At 41.1% G+C, this 20262-nt stretch overlaps 1 protein-coding gene across 3 annotated transcripts; it reads left to right on the top strand.

Moving 5' to 3' along the window:
- The first annotated feature begins 629 nt into the window (after nucleotides 1–629).
- prkacaa (protein kinase, cAMP-dependent, catalytic, alpha, genome duplicate a) lies at nucleotides 630–19228 on the top strand. Of its 3 annotated transcripts, none has more exons than XM_069673992.1 (10): nucleotides 630–1407; nucleotides 10483–10544; nucleotides 10947–11075; nucleotides 11603–11701; nucleotides 11788–11870; nucleotides 11955–12081; nucleotides 12181–12276; nucleotides 12444–12566; nucleotides 14144–14308; nucleotides 16147–19228. In XM_069673992.1, the coding sequence occupies exons 1-10, from the start codon at nucleotides 1362–1364 to the stop codon at nucleotides 16270–16272; spliced, it is 1056 nt and encodes a 351-aa protein (XP_069530093.1). In that variant the 5' UTR covers nucleotides 630–1361; the 3' UTR covers nucleotides 16273–19228. The 3 variants fall into 3 exon arrangements, with proteins under 3 accessions (XP_069530093.1, XP_069530091.1, XP_069530092.1); XM_069673990.1 differs by lacking the exon at nucleotides 630–1407 and adding an exon at nucleotides 3513–3636; XM_069673991.1 differs by lacking the exon at nucleotides 630–1407 and adding an exon at nucleotides 6978–7101.
- The last annotated feature ends 1034 nt before the right edge of the window (nucleotides 19229–20262 follow it).

The raw sequence follows: 20262 nt of genomic DNA, 5'->3' as shown, positions 1-20262 counted from the left end.
TCAGTGTATGAATATATATTTGATGGTGAACTATTATACTCCTCATTACTGTTCTTAGTTTATATTTTTTCAATTTTGATTACAGAAGCAGTGAAAAAATGTAAACCGTTTTAAATGCAATTCAGTGCAATGTGTATGATTTTCTTGAGGAGGTTTCACACAACAGAGTCCAAACTCTGAAACGCAAAATAACAGTATGAGTATCCTTATATATTTTCACATTTTACTAAAAATAGCCTGTGTGAACGTCACAACCAATCAAAGATCGGTAGGATACACGGGGTGGCTAAGGTACTGGACTGGTTTTGAAAATACTGCTCTGCATTTAGGTTGATGATTGTAAGGTTCGACTGCGTTTGAATTATTTCTTGCATGAAATTCAGTAGGATAAAAACTGCTGATAATTTGCACCAGAAAGAAACAAACACACTGACAGTTTTGGGCGTATTGGTTACTAGCAAGTCCGGGAGGTGGGACGAAACGATTTGACTGGCGAATCGTATCAATGCAATGATTAGATGTACTGATGCTTATCCAATCAGCACTTGAGTTCTGACTTCTGTCGCCTAGGTATCTGTGTATGTAGCCAATCAGCGCCAGTCAGAGGTGGGACTCGTTCGATGGATGACTGGAGTTTCCCTTGCGGTCTGAAGATTAATGGAAGGGGGCTGTTGATCTTAAGAATCGGCTATCAGATGGTCGGTCCCAGGAAACTGGTGTGCTTGATGCCTGGTTTCGAAGCGAACGGAGAAAGATCTATTTGAATACACCAACAGCAGCAAAGACGAATAACCTGGACAGCACTTTTATTATCCAGGTCTCACTTGAAAAGGCCTGCCTTTACGGAGATAGCACCTGGTTCAGGCCAGGATACGACTTCGAGGGACGCTAAAAGCTAATGCTAGCTTACTCGTAACATAGACGAAAAACGTCTTTGAACGAGCTGTTTAATGATCTGGACTGGATTTTGGATGAACAAAGCCGTATCTGGGATTAAAGCACACAAGAGTGAAATCTTGATTTGCCGATGTTCGTTTAAAAATTGACGAGCTAACGCAACACAGCTAACATCCATTGGCAATCCCTGCTAGAGATAGCTAGTTTGCTAGCCTAGCAAAGCGTTAGTGTTAGCTGCCTACTTTGGATACAGTCTCTCGTTTGGTTTGAGTTTCCCTGCACACAGAGGAGAGGTATTTGAGGAAAATATTTATACTCGTTAGTCGATAATGATAGCTCTTAGCTAGTGGCTAGCTGTCAGCTTCATTGAGCCTAGCGACTGCGTTAGCGGTGTAGCATCACTCAACGACTTGTAAAGGGAAAACTCAGTCCGTACCCAGGGACTCAACCATCTGCCTGCCATCATGGGCAACACGCCCACCGCAAAGAAGGGCAATGAGATGGAAAGCGGTGAGTACCTTTTAACCCGTATCTGCAGCAGGTAGCTCTGCCATACTGCCTGTTCTCGGATCTTTTAGTTGTGTTTTTTCTGTTACCCATAATGGCAGCCAGATAAAAAAAGTAAAACATAACACCTGTATAATGCATCAAGGCCCAGAGAACCTCCACGGTGACACCATATTAACGTCTATTCTGAAATGAAGAAGTACTTTTGCAGAATGTGCTAAACTTTATTTCGTCGGCCACTTCAGATGAAAACACATGAAAGTAAAATAATGGAGTTAAACTTCAGCCAGGCTGTTAAACTACGACACCCAGTTATTCTTAGCAGAACAGCAGAGCATGTTATAATTTCTCTCCTCCTTGTCTGTGGAAAAGCTCGTGATTAAAAGCCTCCGGTTATATTCAGAGGTACAAGTTCGAATGACAACAACTAACATTATACAACAGTCATAGGGTGCTTTGTGGGTCATGTGTTTGGATGTTTATTTATTTATTTATTTATTTCCTACCCTTCCTTAAATAAGGTAAAGACGATTGCAAAACTAAACCCTCAAGTTTTCTTGCGCACTTTTTTAATAATTTTGTCTAGACAAAGTTGCTCTTTGTGCAAAGAAAAAACGTTAAATGCACATACACAAGAGAGGATATCAGACATGTTAAGATGTTCATATATGCGATGGGTTGAGTCTTGCTGTAATGTGGACTTCACCAACCATTGAGTCCCACAGACTGTGTTTGACAGTAAGTGAGCAGAAGGGAGTTGGCTGTTATCAGGAGGAAAGAGCCACCAGGATGGGGTCATATGATGCATGAGGGTGATCCTCTCCAGGCAGAAACTTGGGAGTTGAGGAGTCTCTTGAACATCATGTGATGAGCAGCATTTAGAACAAGGGTACTTGTATGTGTCATTAAGGCTGTGTGTGTGTGTGCGCGCACACGCATGCATGTTTTTTGTATTGCAGAGAGGAAGAGATGCTCTGGTCTCACCCATTGTCTTGTGGATCCAAAACTTTTTATTTTGTCAATGTGCTTGTTGAACATCAGATTCTGATTCATTTTTATTATTATAACATTAAAATGATTAAGGAAACAAGCTAACAACAGTAAGCTAACAAAACATGACAATTACCTACAGTCATGAACTGTTAAGTAGGCCTTAACAGTTAAAAGCTTATTAACTCAGGCTAGATGTTTGAGTTTCAATTTCTGTTCCAGGCCTTCTCTAGGGCTGACCTCTGGCCCTTGATTGGGCCTTGGCACACACATTTTATGTTTCTATCTGTGACTCTATAAATAACACTCAAGAGTGCAAAGTCTGAACAGGTATCTGCAAAATGAGTGTCAGCTCCTTGTTGCTGGTAGAGAGCATGTGTGAAGAATGGCCTCTAGCCCCTCTGTAACATTAACCCATCACTGGTAACCCTTGTAACAAGACCCATTACTTTCAGGTGTTATAGAACAGAACCTCAGGCTCAAGAAGTAATGGAAATTAGGGGATTGGTAGGTAAGATGCAGGGAGGGAGGAGGCCTTTGCTGGTGGGAGGTTTGTCCACATGCCATGCTTCACATCCTTATCAGCTTGATCGCTGAGGGTCCACCCTGATCCCCAGAGACAGGTGCAGACCAGGGGCTCAGAGCAAACACACGAGCACGTTATTTTCCACAGAGCAGCTAGAGATTAATGTCAACATTGAAGTCTGTTTTGGTTTCTGCAGAAAAGGAAAGAGATTGTTGAGAGCTTGTTCAAGTACGAAGGGTCTTTTTCCCCTGAACTTTCCACGCTGGAGAAGACAAGCAGGCAGAGAGCCGCTGAACTAGTATACAAAGCTGATTTCTGGCCCAAAGGAGGAACCAGGGTGGACAGACAGACACTGTGGACTGCAGCAGGAAGTTATGGCGCGCGGAAGGTCCAGCCCAGGCTCTGCACAGTTGGTCATCGCCTCTACTGCACTATAAACTAAACATAGCTGGCCAGGAGAACCTAAAGTTTTGGCCCTTAAGACGCTGTTGATATCACATATTCTGGATTTTACAGTTGTTATAACTACTGGAAATACTGAAGTTTGGAGACTCTGCACTGGCTATCCGCTGGCTTCCTCCTGTTTTGTATAATGTCTGTTATTCACAGACTGGCAGGAAGGCTGTTTCAACGAGCTGGGCCCTGTCTAGGGGACACAAGCAGTGGAGAAGGCAGACATGACCAACCACAGGAAGAGCTAGAGGCCTGCTGCTGGAGTGAGTTTTCACTTGGAGCTGGACAGGAGCATAGGTTACGGATTGAGCCGAAGTTCCGGCTATGTCCCACTAGCTAAGCTTGTCGCAGGCTGAGCTCAAACTCTTATTTTTACAGTGAATGAAGCTGTTTTTTTATTACCAACCAGTGATTGAGTGTGTCTTGGCTTTGGTGGAAGGATATTTTAAACTGGCATTGGTTGTACTGGTATTTATGACTATGAGTGTGTACATATGTGTAGCCTGTTGTTTGTCTCTGCTCCCTTGCCTATTGTTTTGCTAGTTACAGATCAAAGGAAGGCATTTCTCAGTGGAAGTATCTGTCAGGTAACATGCTGCACATGATATTACTTTCAGCCATAATCTGTTACGCCGTGTAATAATGAACCTCTCCAAACACACACTATTTATTTTTTTGTTAGAAAGCCCCATTGTCCTTTTTTTACTGGCAGGCATCTTGTAAGTCTTCCTGATTGTGTGTGCTTGATGGCTCGGAAATATTTTCTTGTACTTAACACACGTGAGGAAGAGCATGAGCACTGCCAGTTTTGCCATAAGGGATTGTTTCATTAAATCTTGTCTCTCTTTTGGATATATAATGAGGTGGCACCCTGTCAAAGTGCAGCTCTCTTTTCTATAAATATCTGTGTGGTTTATGTCCTGCCCCTGCAATGCACGCAGCTGGTTTGTGTAACAGGGGCAGGGTTGTGTTTGGATCGTTCATCACTTCCTGTCTGCAGTTAAAGGGGCTTTGTAAAACGCCTGCACTGATTACCAGCGGACCTTACTGTTGAAATGCCAATCATTAACCTCAGATAAGCTTACAGCACTTAACTGGCAAGTTGGCATGCTGACATACGGTCAGTGAACGGTCTTGAGATGCAATCCAGCAGCAAGCAAAGCAAAAGCTGAAGATGGAGTTCAGCGATTTGAAAGGAGAGAGTGGTTTCCTTTTGGTTTCTCTTAACACAACAGGAAGCGGTTGTTAAACTTAAAAGCAGTGATTCTGAAATCCCCTTGTATTAAAACAAGTAAAGCCATGCTATAAAGCCATTTTGCAGAAATCAGTTAACCACACCTAATCAATCGCACTAAAACTTTACCCAAGCCATTTCCACATTGCTGAAAAATGTCTGGCTGAACCAATTATAATTCCACACTAAGAAAAAAAACACTTTTGTTTAGGGATGCATGGATTGAGAAAATCAGGGCCAATACCGATGTTTAAAACAACAATTTAGCCGATGCCAATGTTTTTTTCAATAACTGTAATTTTTGTAATTATTAATGCCCTTGTCTGGATTGTCCAAAATTAACTTTTATTCAGGCCTTCATCACACTCTTTGAGAAAGCAAGAATTAAATATTTTAAATTCCCAATACATCTTTTTATTTAAACTTCTTTCACATAAAAATAATCTTTTTTTTCAAAAAACAACTGCCCGAAAAGCCTCTGTAGTCTGTTTTAGAATCACCTGGTCGTAGCACAAACATTACATTTTCAGTGCTTACATAGCCAAACGCACATCTCTCTGAATACATAAATACTATACTGTTACAATTAAATTACTGCACAATTAAAGCAGTTAAATAATGAAAACATTGGCGCATGCCACCTTATTTGCCGATGGGCCGATGTCGGTCAACACGGCTGGTATCGGCCGATTCCGATGTTCAGTCGATGCATCGGTGCGTCCCTACTTTAGTTTTTTTTAAACCGGTCACTAAAGTCTTGGGCGTTGCTAAGTCCAGGATGCAGTGAAGTTGCCCTTGCAAAGTTGTACTGGTAGGAAACGTCTTTTTGGTGGAGCATTTGCATGAGTGCAGGTGAGCCCTGGATTTAAATGGCAACTTCACCCAAACAAATATGCAGACCTGCATTGTTGCACAATATACATCTTTGTCAAAAATTGTTATTGCAACTTACAATAGGATTTTGAAAAAGGTAAAGGTTTTCTGAAATAGGCTCATATGCACAGTCCATATCATGTGAGTCAGACTAAATACCCTGTAACCTATACAGGAATACACCAAGTGTGACAGTCAAGGGTCCATGGTGATACTGCACATCTCCTAATAATATCAACTTCAATTACACAGTGAGACAGATGGATGCATGCACATAGCCTTTCCTCCACATGCATTTAAATGGAGGTGAATAAACATGAAAGTGTAACAGATGATGGCTTTTGAATTGGTCTGTAAGTGAACTAACCAATCAATTCTTACCGTAGGATGTAAAGTAACTTCCCATTGGTGGTTTTGTTAGCAACTTCATGCTCACCAGTCACAGAAAAATCCAATGCCAGTATTTAGTTGACTACAATTGATCGCTCAGTTCTCACCTTTGCACCTATATAAACACCTTCCTGGTTTACAAGCAGTTCTTTTCGCCTTCTGACTGATTTCTTGCGCACCACATGGGGATGTCTGCTATCTGAACAAGGCCTTGTGTAGACTGGGACCTGATTTGTCGCGCTTCACAGCTAAATGTCGGTCAGCTCGCCCTAATATAACCCCTCTGTTTTTGCGTCAGAGTGGGCCAGTGAGGCCCAGGGGAGAGATGTATGATTGATTTTTTCGAGGATCGATTCAGCGCTGGCACTACATAGACTCTGTGGTGCATTTGGGCAGGGGAAAATAGTTTTGCTGTGGTTTGTGCGTTCCCGCTTTTGCTATTTTCTCCAGAGAGAGGTCATTTTTTATGTTTAGAAAACAGCAGGATCAACTCTGAAAGTTTTTTTATCGCAGATGTGACATGTGATTGGTTTAGCTAATTAGGGAAAGTTTTAGTTGCATCTAGATGTGTCTGGTTCATCCCAAGGGTCCTCACTTAGGCCTAGTTTTCCATAGAACTTCCTCTCTGGGTTGGATAAATATACCAGCCAGTGTTCTATGCCCCTCCCCCTGGTGATCATGTCCCTGTTTTGATCAATATATAGCCTCTGTGTGTGCAAGCGTGTGTGTGTGTGTGTGTGGGGTTGCGTGTGTGTTTGACATGGGAGGGAGCGACAGAGAGTACTTTGTGCACAGAATAAATATTGATACAAACCAAAGCAAGGGTCCAATTGATCTGTGAGTGTAACGGGAGCATTGCTGCTCTCCATGCTAAATTTGACAACACACTGGATGTGGATGGCACTTTCTGAACTCGGTCCCCAGCAAAGTCAAGGCAGGAAGACGGAAGACAGACGCTTTGTCGGCAAGGACAGTTGACTGGTTTCTGTGGATGAGCGGGGCTGCTGATCTGACCAGAGTGCTCTCAGAGGGGAAGGAAAGGTCATGAGTCAGTGACTGCGAGGGAAAAGGCCAAGGAAGAAGAACAGGGGAGACTTTGCAGGGCTAATGTGTGACAGGAAGAGCTCCAGAAGGCATGCAGGGAAGAGGGAGTCATCCTCGCGCTCAAGTGAATCAGGGTCGCGCTCGGCAGATGGTGCAGCACCAGAAGTACCCATAGTCATCCCAGATGGTAAGAAATTTAGGGTCATAGTACTGTTGAGGTGTTGATCCTGAGTTGATCACCTCACCTGCAATTATCATGGCTGTTTTGGCAGCCCAGTCTCTATTAGCAAGGGAAGACTTTGCCTTTGATTTGACCATTAAACGCCTGGCTACTGTTGCAGGCAAGGCCCACACCTGTCTTTCGAGCATCACCCAGTTCTGATAGGACTAGCTCCATTTGTTGCTCTTGGTTCTCTGTAGTCGGAGTTGAGGAAACTTACACTGGAAATCTTTTTTTTCCTTGTCGACCAGTCTGATTTCATCGCTCTCTGTGGGAGCAAAAGTGCTCTTGACATGTTTATGCGAACTTTGGTCTTTGCCGTTCAGTGCTTACTTTCTCCCATCCTATTGTTGGAGCTTGTGGTCTTTTGAGAATTAGCAGGAAATCACGTTAGCTGGATCAGGATTAGCTTTTGTGTAGTTTTCATGTGCATGTGTGTGAGTAATGCTCAAATATTTTCAAGTGGAATTTTCCGTGTCTAAAGAGATTTGTTTATTACGTTTTCATAATATTTATCTCAGTTTTCACATTTGAACAGATCCAAAAGCACAAACGCCACTGTACAAAAAGTTTCTAACGGGGCTTTGAGACACGCACTCTCGTTATTGACAGCTGACCGGCTTTTTTTAAACTGTGCTGTAGGCATCAATAACCCAGGCAGATAGATATCCTACATTATCCTGAAAAGCTTAACATGATTTCTGCTTAATTTCAGTTGTCAATGAAGGGAGGGGATAAGTAATGTGGTAATGTAGTTACTACTTCTACAGCAGCCATGTCTAAGTCTTATAGCATATCATTTTAAGCATGAGATTTGACTTGCTTGATATTCACTGTAGTAATTACACATAGAATTTAGACTACTGTCCTTTCTCTTTTTTTACAAAGATGTATATTTACAGCCTTGACCAACTTGGGTCCCAGACAAAGAGTAGCAAAAGCTGTGCTCCCTCATCTGCTAGGACAGCTAGTGTCACAGAGAGTGAGAAGGAATGAGGAAGGACTGGTTATCTACATGTTCCCACAGAGCATCGTAATTAGCCCCATAAAGGTGAGGGCATGTAAAATTAACTACTGCATATGTCACAGTGTGTGTCAAGCTGTCAAAATCTGTCTACCGGCATGTCTGTTATGGCATATGTGTGTGTCTAAGTCATAAACTGTATTCAACAAACTCTCAACAAGATCAATTTATTATTCCATCCATGCATTATCTTTACTGCTTATCCTGCTCAGGGTCGCGGGGGGCTGGAGCAAATTCCAGCTGTCATTGGGCGGGAGGCGGGGTACACCCGAGACCAGTCAATCACAGTGCTGACACATAAGCCCTTTACCCACTGGTCAAAAAACCCGCTAACACCCGCTAACACCCGGCTTTGGGAAAGGTAACAATTGGCATTCAGACCCGGGTCAAATGACTGCAGTAGACCGGGTAATTATCACCTCGGCTCTGATCGACATTGATGGGAACACAAACCCATGTCAACACGCTAATCTCCGCCCCCTTTCCGGTGCTATGCTAACTTCTGCGACTCCTTGTCATCTCAGCTACAAATTCCGCCTGTCTCCATCCTAGCAGCGCTTGAACATCGTTCCAAATTTGTCGGCGCTGAGTTTGATAAACGGATTGAATGAGGAATAGGTACAATAAAGACCTAACCACCGTAACATCTTCACTGTTTACTAACCCTGTCTCCGGCGAGTTTGTGACGCCAGACGGTGACACAGCAGAATAGAGACAGAAAGCAGTATACTCCACTGGCAATGGAAAAAGATACAATCGTCATCTATAAGCAGATCTTCCAGGGTCTGAAAAACCTGCGTCAATGCACTAACTTCGGTGGGAAAGGGATAATAGAGACCATTCACGCTCGCATTCACAATGACAAATTAAAACTACCAGTTATCAGTCAATGAGGGAGGACTGAGAGAGGAAGCCGGGGTGCCCAAAGGGAACCGACGCAGGCACGGGAGAACACACAAACTCCTCCATGTCCGAACCGGGATTCGAAATGGATCAGGAACCTTCTAGCTTTGACGCAACAGCGCCAACCACTGCACCAACATTAGTGCCCATTCAGGGTGTGCCTTTCATGGGCACAGGGTGTGCCCAGGGTGTTGCTCCATTGCTTGGCTCCCAGTATTATTGCTTGTATCGTTGTTGGGAGGGGGGAGGGGCTATGCCTGTTTGGAGCATGTGGTCACTCAGTGCGTGTGCCTGTTTGGAAGAGGCTGATTGGATGTAGGAAGTGCTGCTCACAGCATTGTTTAGTCTTACAGGTGTGAAGTCAATTGGAAAGTTCTTGAGATATGGAAAGACAGATGGTAGGACGCAGAGATTCCTTCCCTTACGGTTTTACAAGCCTCTCAGGTACTGCTGCAGAGAGGAAGTCCCCACAACATTGCTGGGGATGATGAGGTGAAGTCCAGTTTTTGGATCACTGAACAGAGCTAAGTGTGATGGTTATAGGGTGGTTTTATGTTTAATTAGACTATAGCGCCATTTCCAATTATTTAAAGTCTCTCTTATGCCTTCTGGAGAAACACTATTTGTGATGTCATATCAGTGGCTCTCTCTTTGCCTCTCTGTTATAAACCGGGGACTTGGGAAGCATCCAGCTAACTGTTGGTGTCTGTATAATTTCTCTCATCTCGAGCCATGGATCCCTGTAGCTTCTTCAGAGTTTTAATAGGCCTCAGGAAAGCCACCGTCACAAGACCCAATTTGAACTTTCTTTTGTCTTTATTCATCGAATCTTTCGTAAGGACTGTGACTCATCAGCTGTTTGTGCTTACTGGTGTATTCACACTTACGTTAACACTCACACCCTGGCGTTTTACAGATGACCTCAGGTGACCTCTGTGGCTTTTAAAAGCATTCTCTATATGTGATGATTAAGCTGTGGTTATGTGTCAGGACAAATACTAACAATAGCAATACTTTTTTTGTATTTTTTTGTAGGACTAACCTTAAATCAATTTGTTGTTATTTGTTTTACTCTAAAAGAAAACTAGTTCAGTAATATTTTTTTAATAATAATTATTTATCCCGGCATCAAAGAAAAGACACTCCAAGCTGATGAGATTATTACAGACTGACATTAGCTGATAACTTAGACAGTATTAATATTCTTGTACACATAGGCACAAAATATGTTTTGCTAAGTGGATGGAATCTCCCATCTCCACATGTTATTGGAAAGCACCAGTGTTTTGGTCTTCTCTGGGTCTTGATTTACTGAGGCAATCTTTTATAAAATATAATTTAAGTCTGGACTTAATTGTTTTTAAAAAGATCTAAAAACTCTTAAAACTCTCTATTTATAAAGTACTTTTTTTTACTTACAGTGAAGGAGTTTCTTGCAAAAGCCAAAGAAGATTTCCTGAAGAAATGGGAGAATCCAGCACAGGTGAGAGAATGATCCATTTCCATTTCTGTTCATTAATTATTTTCAATATTTACTGATTCAATTAACATAATTATTATTATGATGATACAGCTGTATGGCTTATGTTTCATATGATTGGTCACACACACAGGCAGACTAATGGAAAAAGTCCCGCCCATGTAGAAGTAAAGTCCTTTATTTAAGAGGGGCAGTGCACCCTCTGCTGGGCTATAGTAAAAACATATACATTCACTATATACTCTAACAAAATTACAACATGTGTAACTCACATTAAAACAACAGTGATTCTAATATAACTACTTGGTATTGACATGACAGTATATTTTTAATTGACTTGGTAAGCACTAAAGTATGGATGTTCTGTGCTCTCTCCTCTTACTGCCTCTCTGTTCTTCCTCTCAGCAAACTGCGGCATTGGATCACTTTGAGCGTTTGAAGACCTTAGGCACTGGTTCGTTTGGTCGAGTCATGCTGGTTAAACACAAAGAGTCGGGCCAGCATTTTGCCATGAAAATACTTGACAAACAGAAGGTACAGTACCGTAAGGCAGGATATTCAAGAGAGACACTACGTGAATGCTGAATGCTTTACTCTAGGCGATTCAGCTTGTAGTTCTGTGTGGTGATAGTCATTGTATTTGTAAGTATGCTAAGCCTTGGACTTATTCTAAATGACTGTTAATATTAGCAATTAAACCAAAGAGGCAGGAATAATCCATATGCACTACAAGTATTCAGGATGGTGCTTACTTCAAAGGGGAAATTGATTTAGTAGAGATTGCACATTTGCTCAACCTGGTCTTTACATTTGAACACTCATCACCAGTGTGAAGTCACAGTTCCCTCTAATCAATGACTCATGTGACTGTTACACAATTCAATATATTTAACAGCAGCGCAAGTGCATCATCTGATGGCGAATCAATCTTAGAAGGGCACAAAGATCACTTTGTAGTAGAAGTTCAAACGCGCTTTGCTTTACATGTTGATGTAAGGAATAAAGGAGTTATCGTTTTTTGTCTTTAATATGCTATTTTGACAACCTATTTCATCCCGTAGGTTGTGAAGCTGAAGCAGATAGAACACACACTGAACGAGAAACGTATCCTGCAAGCTGTCAGCTTTCCCTTCCTGGTGCGACTGGAGCACTCGTTTAAGGTATGCAATGCGAAGATTACAGTTCGTCTTCCTAACACATTCATTGTTTTTGCATGTTAAGTAAGAATTTGCTCGTCTCTCTTCAGGACAACAGTAATCTGTATATGATAATGGAGTATGTGCCCGGGGGCGAAATGTTCTCACACTTAAGGAGAATTGGTAGATTCAGGTAAGTTGACCTGAAGGTAGCTCCTAAATGTTTCCATGCACCACTGGGGTTGACTGTAAACGTTGCGCCTGATATGTTTTGCAGTGAACCACACGCCCGCTTCTACGCAGCCCAGATTGTACTGACCTTTGAATACCTTCACTCACTGGATCTCATCTACCGAGATCTTAAGCCGGAGAACCTGCTCATTGACCAGCAAGGTTACATACAGGTAAGGATCTTTGTTTCCTTAGGTATTGACAATAGTTATAATTGGCTTGTCTCTGTGCTCTCGCAGTTTGTGCTCAGAACTGTTCACTTTGTTCCTTAGGTAACAGATTTTGGATTTGCGAAAAGGGTGAAGGGCCGAACCTGGACGCTTTGTGGGACCCCTGAGTACCTGGCGCCAGAGATCATCCTCAGTAAGGTGAGTGTTCAGCTCAGCATTGCTGTTTATTTCACAAAGGCACTGTAAGGGAATTCCATTTAGGAAACTGTGTCACGGACAGAAATCAAAAGAATAATTTGTCTTATGTGTGAGTGTTTTGTTTGATGACACATCTGACCGCCCTTTATTTCCTTTGTTTGTTTCAGGGTTACAATAAAGCAGTGGACTGGTGGGCTCTGGGAGTGCTGATATATGAGATGGCTGCTGGTTACCCCCCCTTCTTCGCAGACCAGCCTATTCAGATTTATGAGAAGATTGTATCAGGGAAGGTGAGTAAAGAGAATACTACCTCAATAATGCCTTTTTTATTTTTGTATGTAGTTAGATCGTCCTCTCACAGCACAGTGCACAACTCTACACTTTTACCTTATCGGAGGTTTGGCTTTACAAGCTATTTGCAAACTAAAAAAGATTACTTCAAGTCCATCATTTACACCAGTACTGTTTTCCTCAGGTGTGAATGGAGTTTGATAGTAAATGGTATCACAATCCTCAAGTGTAAAATTAACAGTTAAGCATAACTGTCCAACAAGGGAACTTTTGCTTTCTATCTTAAGTGGATTCTCCATAAGAAACTACAAAATGTCTTATTTTGATAATAACAAATTAAGAGCCGTCTTAAATGCCTTAAACCTTGTCATCAGGACCCTACTGACGGTTTAATTGACTGACCCTAATTTAACTGTGGCACTATTTCATCACCATTATAATAGAGAGCCTTTAAAAACAGATGTTTACAAATTGCTTTGACGGCCAAACCAAGGCCGGGAACTCAAAAAGATAACGGAATAATCAGTCAATAGTCAGGCCAAACAGAGTAGTCTAAAAAAATTCCTCAAAGGGCAGGAACACAATACAAACACAAAAGGTCAACAAGTATAAATGCAAATAAAAGTGATAAACAGGCAGATCTTGAAAGGCTGTTAAAGCAATAAAGCAGAGCAATACAAATAAAGAGATAAATAAAAGCAATAAAAGATGATTTAACAAAAAAAAGGAAAAGATAAATAAGTAAATAAAAGCAATACAGGACAGTAAGAATAGAACATCAGAGAACACTCAGGAACAGATGAATGGATTCAAAGCAAATTAAAAAGGACACATCACATAAAAGCAAGTTTTAAGAAGGGATTTAAAAGAAGTCACCGATTGTGCATCATCAGCATAGGGGAAACATACTGCTCTAAATTCATCAGAGTCAGCAGGACATGACATAGTACACAAAATCATTTATTCCCAAATTACCTCTGTGCTTGTCTAGGGTGACACTGGTATTGAAGCAACTTTTGACTTGTAGCATATCGTCTCTCACGGCACATGAGCTGCAGTATACAGTCACAGATTTGCATTTTCTGATGTAGAACAACACTGACATTCAAACGCTACATTACAGCAAGTCGTTTTGTCATTTTTTTTGACTGTGCATATCAGGCTGACGGCTTTCCCAGCATCATGTTCATCAGCATTGGAACTAAACAAGTGTCCTCGGTGACTTTGAACATTGCATAATTGTTAACAGCAGGCGGCCTAGCTTTAGCAGCTGTTAAATGGCCATCGTTCCTGGCATGAGTGCATGGCTGTTTGTCAGCTTTGGTGAGAAAAGGAAAAACTAACAATGCTGTGGACTAAATTGACTAAATGCAGCAGAGGGGTTAAAGGAAAGTGGAACAATGGGGGGAAAGCAGAGGTGTCACAATCAGGCAAATCACATCCAAATTCAACATTTCAGACTGCACCACTCATAGTCCTGCACACACGCTTAGGCTTGCACCAATTTGCATCTGTCTAAGTCTGCAGTCTATTTAAAAACCATAACACTCACTCACGCTTCTTATCTGTGTTGCAGGTCCGCTTTCCCTCCCACTTCAGCTCGGACCTGAAGGATCTGTTGAGAAATTTGCTGCAGGTGGACCTGACCAAGCGCTTTGGCAACCTCAGGAATGGAGTCAATGATATCAAGGGCCACAAGTGGTTTGCCACCACTGATTGGATTGCCATCTACCAGAGGAAGGTAAGATGCCTTCAGAGGGCCGGATGAAAAGTAAAGCTAATAATGGAAAATGGCTTCAATTAAACTTTTGATAGTGACGTTTCTTCATCTACATCTGTAGCTTTCACACCATCTGTGCAGCGATTAAGTTGTGTTGGAAGTCGATGAGAATGTTAAACAAACTCCTCCTCTTTATACACTGCCTGGCCAAAAGAAAAGTCACACACTCGTATGTTTCGTTGGACTGCCTTTAGCTTTGATTATGGCAAGCATTTGCAGTGGCATCATTTTGATAAGCTTATGCAATATCACAATATATATTTTTACGTCCAGAGTTGCATTAATTTTTCGCAGAGATCTAAAATCTAGACCTGACCAACTAAAGCAACCCCAGGTCATAACACTGCCCCCACAGGCTTGTATGGTAGGCACTAGGCATGATAGGTGCATCACTCCATCCGCCTCCCTTCTTACCCTGATGCGCCCACCACTCTGGAACAGGGTAAATCTGGACTCCACCACATGACTGTTTTCCATTGCTCCAGAGTCCAATCTTTATGCTCCCTAGCAAATTGAAGCCTTTTCTTCCGATTAGCCTCACTGATAGGTGGCTTTCTTAAGGCTACACGGCTGTTTAGTCCCAATCATTTGAGTTCTCTTCGCATTGTGTGTGTGGAAATGCTCCTACTTTCACTATTAAACATAGGCATGAGTTCTACCGTTGATTTTTTTACAATTTGATTTCACCAAACGTTTTAAGTGATCTCCGATCACAAAGTTTTTTTCCCGACCACATTTCTTCCTTGAAGATGATGGTTCACCACTATCTTTCCAGGTTTTGATAATGCGTTAGACAGTTCTTAACCCAATTTTAGTAGTTTCATCTCCTTGGTTGTAATTTGACCCTTCTAAAACAGAGTTGCATCTTTTCCACAACCACAGGATATGTCTACTCACTGCATCAGTTAGGGTTAAATAACTTGTGGCCAGCTGAAACATATTAATCGCTGCAGTAAATATTCAATGGAAGGCCTTTCCCAATTTGCTCAGTTAAATCGCGGTGGTGACTTCTATTTTGGCAAGGCCGTGTATATAAGCTGGTAGATTTAGCAGGATTACTGCACAACTATAAGAATCTGAAGTACCACTACGTCTTTATTTGGCGTTACAATATGCATACAGTAAGAACCCCCCCCCCACCTTTTTTGTACAAGGCTTTAATCAGTAACACTTGTTGTGGGGTTTCTCAAAGTTTACATCATAAAGAAGGAACATGTTGAGATGACCCCATCCTAACTTTGGACTCATCAGGGAATGCTGGGAAAAACGCTGCACAGAGAGGGATCCCCTCAACAGGGCAGTCAGGCATGTAATGAGTATGGACAGTGTTCAAACAAAGGTTAACTGTTGAGAACACACGCAGACTAAAAACTTCAAGTGCCAATTGATTGTAACTGGAAAAAACATCGTTCTCTGCCTACACATTATGGGAGTGAGAGCAGAAAACTAATGTTTTTTCCCTATGCGCTTGTTTAAAATTAAATTAAGGAATCCTACAAAATTTCTAATTAGATGAGTTGGCTTCAGGGAAAGCAAATGACAGCTCATGATCACCAATTTAGTCCTGCAACATGACCTCAGATTGGTTAATTAACAAGGCTGAATTTAAGCATGACCTCTTCTTCTTATTGTTTGTTTTACCCACATTTGAAAGGCGTTACATTTGTTATGTAGACCTAAAAATGTTTCTCTCCATCTCTTGGAGCCTATTCCAATGACATCCAGTAGTTAATGTTGCTTTGTCGCTCTCCATCAGAACAAACTGCATCCTTCTGATATGATTGTCCTGTGTCTTCCAGGTTGAAGCTCCCTTTATTCCTAAGTGCAAAGGCCCCGGTGACACAAGCAACTTCGACGACTACGAGGAAGAGGAAATCAGAGTCTCCTTCACAGAGAAGTGTGCAAAGGAGTTTGCCGAGTTCTAGATTCCAACCATGAGTAGCAAAGAGACAGAGAGAGAGACAGGTATTTAGAAAGTCAAAGGGGGTCAAAAGGAAGGAAGCTCTAGGGTGGACTGCTAACTTGCTTATTTGTAATGACGACAAAAATGTAAAATCCCCCACAAGGAAAGGTAGGCAAAGCGCAGAAAGATCCAACAGAACCAGCAGTGTTGCCTTTTCTGATTGTTTCTCAACTGTTACCTTTTCATTTTATTTACCCCTCTTGTGTTTGTGGCAGGGGCTCGAGGAGAACAGGCATAGGTTGTGGCTGTCCAGCTATACTTGTATCTTTTCTGATGGTGTAATGACATGTTTTCAGTCTTCGCAGGTTGAGGCATTGATTTTCTGTTAAGGTACTGAATCTGCTCGGCTCCTTCTCTTAACGGGCCATCTCTACAAGCTTCACAAAGAGTGATTGTTGTATCTCGTCATCCTGGTTCCCCCCCTTTCATCTTTCTATCCTGAATCTGTCCAAGCAATACCAAGTCCAACAGATGTGCCTATCATAATGCCAACTGGTTGGAAAACTGTGTCGAAAGCATTGGCGCACAGCTTTGGCCGTGGTGGCATCAGCCCTTGCGCCCGTTTGGTTTAAAGCTTGAACACACTCTGCGCCTGCCTTTGTCTGCTCAATGTGGCATGATTATTGGGTAGATGATGCACTCACTGCTTGCAGTGGTGACCTCTTTGATCAGCGTGAATATGATTTATCAAAGTACACTTCGTCTAGGTCTTACTCCGTGCGAGGACCTGTGAGAAATGGTAAACATGAGGTCTGCATTGAAATCTGTCTTTCTCTTAGCTGAATTTATTAGAGCGTTTTAAGAATCCTATTGGTGATCATTTTGTCCTTTTTATGTCGATCTCTGTGCTTGTGTGTTACTTAGTGCTCAAGGGTGGGTTTAAAAAGCTGTGATTGAGCAGCAACTAACATTATGGTCACACTCCTGACTATTGTTTATTTAAATCATAGTACATTTATAATAGATTTCTCTATCTTTACTTATGTGTGTATCTGTGTATATAAATATATATATAAATAAAGATAGAGAATATAAATTAATCCATCTTTTTCTCTTTTTCAACTGTGTCTCATAGCTGTGAAACTGAATTAAGATTTCGTAATAAACAAATAAACTAATATAAATTCTGCCAAATTTGCAAACTGAGAGCATTGCAAAGTTTTCTGTATGTAACTATGATGGTGGTGGATTTTAATACGCAAAAAAAGTAGCAAAAACGTCTCAACGAAATGTGCATGTTATTTTTGTACAATATCACTTTTAAAGAAAGATGGCGGAGCATCATGCTTTATTTGTGCTGAGGTACATGGCATCATGGATAAAACGCTTAACTGTCAAGATGGACTCTGGGCTGCTCTATTTTGAAGATGGAACGAGGCCCAGTTAAACGTGTCAGAAGGTTCTTCTGGGCTGTGTTTGAGTTGTTAGGCATCAGTTTGCTGATCATTTTCACTGAACTTCTCACATTGATAATTTTCTATCCCTTTCTCTTGTATATACCGTACATGTAACACCTTCAGATAGATTCGCAGTCCAACCAAATTTTTAGGAGTGCTGAGATTGGAGTGTTCTTTTGTTTGTTTTTTTTTGTTTCAGTTTTTCAGCTTTCTGTGTAACAAATTAAAGTAAGGAAGCTATACTAAAGCTGTCCCCTTTTGCCAAGTTTATTTCTCTGGATGCAAGACAATCGCAGACCAAATCTTACTGCTGGTTTGTTGACTGAACACATTATTTTGGTTTGATGAAGGATGTTCGCCCCCTCCTCCCACCCCACCCTCCATAGGCCCTAGGTGCTAGACTTTTTCCATCTCACTGAAAAGCTTCTGTGAATTGTTTAATGTGCATCGATCTATTTGTCATAGTCTTGTAACATGACATTTTTGAGAATGTTTTTTGACTCTCAATAATTTCAGTAGGCTTGAGTCATCATTTTGACAGTCTCTTAATGTAATTGAGATCAAACACAGGATACCTTTTTGAATGTCTTGAATTGTCTGATGGAAATATTTCAAAGCTGTTTGGAAACATGCAGTGTGTTTTGTATAATACATGTTTCTCTGGTGAGCCTGGTTCTTCTTGCATGTGGTAAAGCAACCCAACGGCAAGACTTCTCCAGGAGCTGAGGCATGTTTGAGAAATTATTGTTTCCACAGCCGACAGTCTCATCTCTGTTTAAACTATCTTTTTGTTTTGTTAGAGCATCACATAGAACATTGCAGTGGATCAACAAGCAACTTTTAAAATCTTTTGCAAATAGTGAAGCACATGCCGCACCCTTTCAGATGTCCTATATTATTGATTTGTGCTAATTATTTGAAACTTTTAAGACGCAATGTAATGCTTTGAAGAGAGCACATGTAATATCTTTATGTTCTGACACATGACTATGAGTCCTACATAAAGTTGGTGGGTAGAAGGCAACACCACTTGATCCACTTCAGACACTGAAGCCATCAAAATTAACTTTTTTTTTTTCCCCCATACAAAACTTCTTATCTGTCTTTAATTCTCTTCTATCAGCTAAACAGTATCAACTGCTTTGTGCTAACTTTGAGTCTTTCTCCTGTGTTTGCCTTCTATTTTCATCAAGTTTCTGCACACTCATTTAAACATAACACTTTTTACATCTGAGATGTTTTGCGTTCATATTTTCTAATTGTATTTTCAAAAAAAAGCAAAAAAGCAAAAACAGAACATTAATCTTTTTTCCTCATGACCTGGGTACAGTGATTGTGTAGTCTATTGTACCTTTTGGGAAACAATACTGTATATCCTTGCCTTTGACAGTCTTAACTATCTTACCCTCTGGAGAACTTGACAGAAACCCTTAGAACACAATGAGTATGTTAAAAAAATATACATAAAGTAATATTTTGCAAAATGTATCATTCCAATAAACTTTTACTTGTTAAGACTAATATGTCTGTGTTATATGTGAGCTCTCTATTCACTCTGCACAATGTCACACAAAATATATATTTGTATTACAGGTTAAGGTCAGGAAAGATATATGCAGCTTCAGGCTTCTCTCATGGCTGGAACAGAGGAACATACTTGTTGGTAGGTGAGGGCCGATTATTTCAACTGGTCTGTTTGTTATTATGAATGTTTTAAGAGGCTGGCAGGTGCAATTGAATAATGCAGAGTTGTGTTCATCCTGTCATGATACTGGATCAGTTATCAGCCAGCTTTCACCACCCCACTCTGTACAAATTCTCATTGCATTGCATCTATCTACATCAATTACCTGTGAAGGACCTAGAGAGCTTTCCAGATGGTTCTCAAGCAATCGAGACCTCGTTATGAATGAGTCCATCAAAGAATGCTAAGTTATGAAGTAATTCCCTGATAGTTGAACAAGACAAATTGAAATGGCTGCTTATGAGTAAATCAGATAATTACTTTTTTGTGATCAAAAACGTATTTCATACAGAATAGCTAATTTAATCAATGTCTTGAAAGGTATTTTATTTAGGAGACAGCAGTTTCAAGTTCTGTCATGGATTTTGCTTACGTTTTTATTACCAATTGGAGAAAGGATTATTTTAGTTGTCAAAACGCTTCAATCGTCTTTTAAATTCGATTCTGCAAAGAAACGTTTCTATTTTGTGCTTTTTATGCTAATTTATTCACGTGTTATCGTTTTGAATACCTCTTAAACTGTCTACTTTTTTTGTTTGAGTTTATGGTAGGGCAACTCGTGTAGCCCAAAATTCACGGCTACGCCTCTGCGTCTTTAATTCCATTGTAAGTATAAGAGACTGGGCCACATGTGATCTAGCTTCAGTGAGTTCATCAATTAGTTGTTGGTGTCACACTTTGTAACTCATGAAATAAAAAGCCTCCTTCTGCACCCATTATGGCGCACATTGGACCCGTGTGCGCGCCTTCGTCACTTTACAGGACTGCAAATTCCACCTTAAAAACCCCATCGAGTGAAACTTTTCGCTGC

Source organism: Semicossyphus pulcher, unplaced genomic scaffold (assembly GCF_022749685.1).
Source record: "Semicossyphus pulcher isolate SPU_LCO1_2020_fin unplaced genomic scaffold, fSemPul1.0.p SCAF_23, whole genome shotgun sequence".
Classification (NCBI taxonomy): Eukaryota; Metazoa; Chordata; class Actinopteri; order Labriformes; family Labridae; genus Semicossyphus; species Semicossyphus pulcher.
Note: the sequence above shows the minus strand (reverse complement) of the source record. Positions and strands in the feature narration are given on the sequence as shown.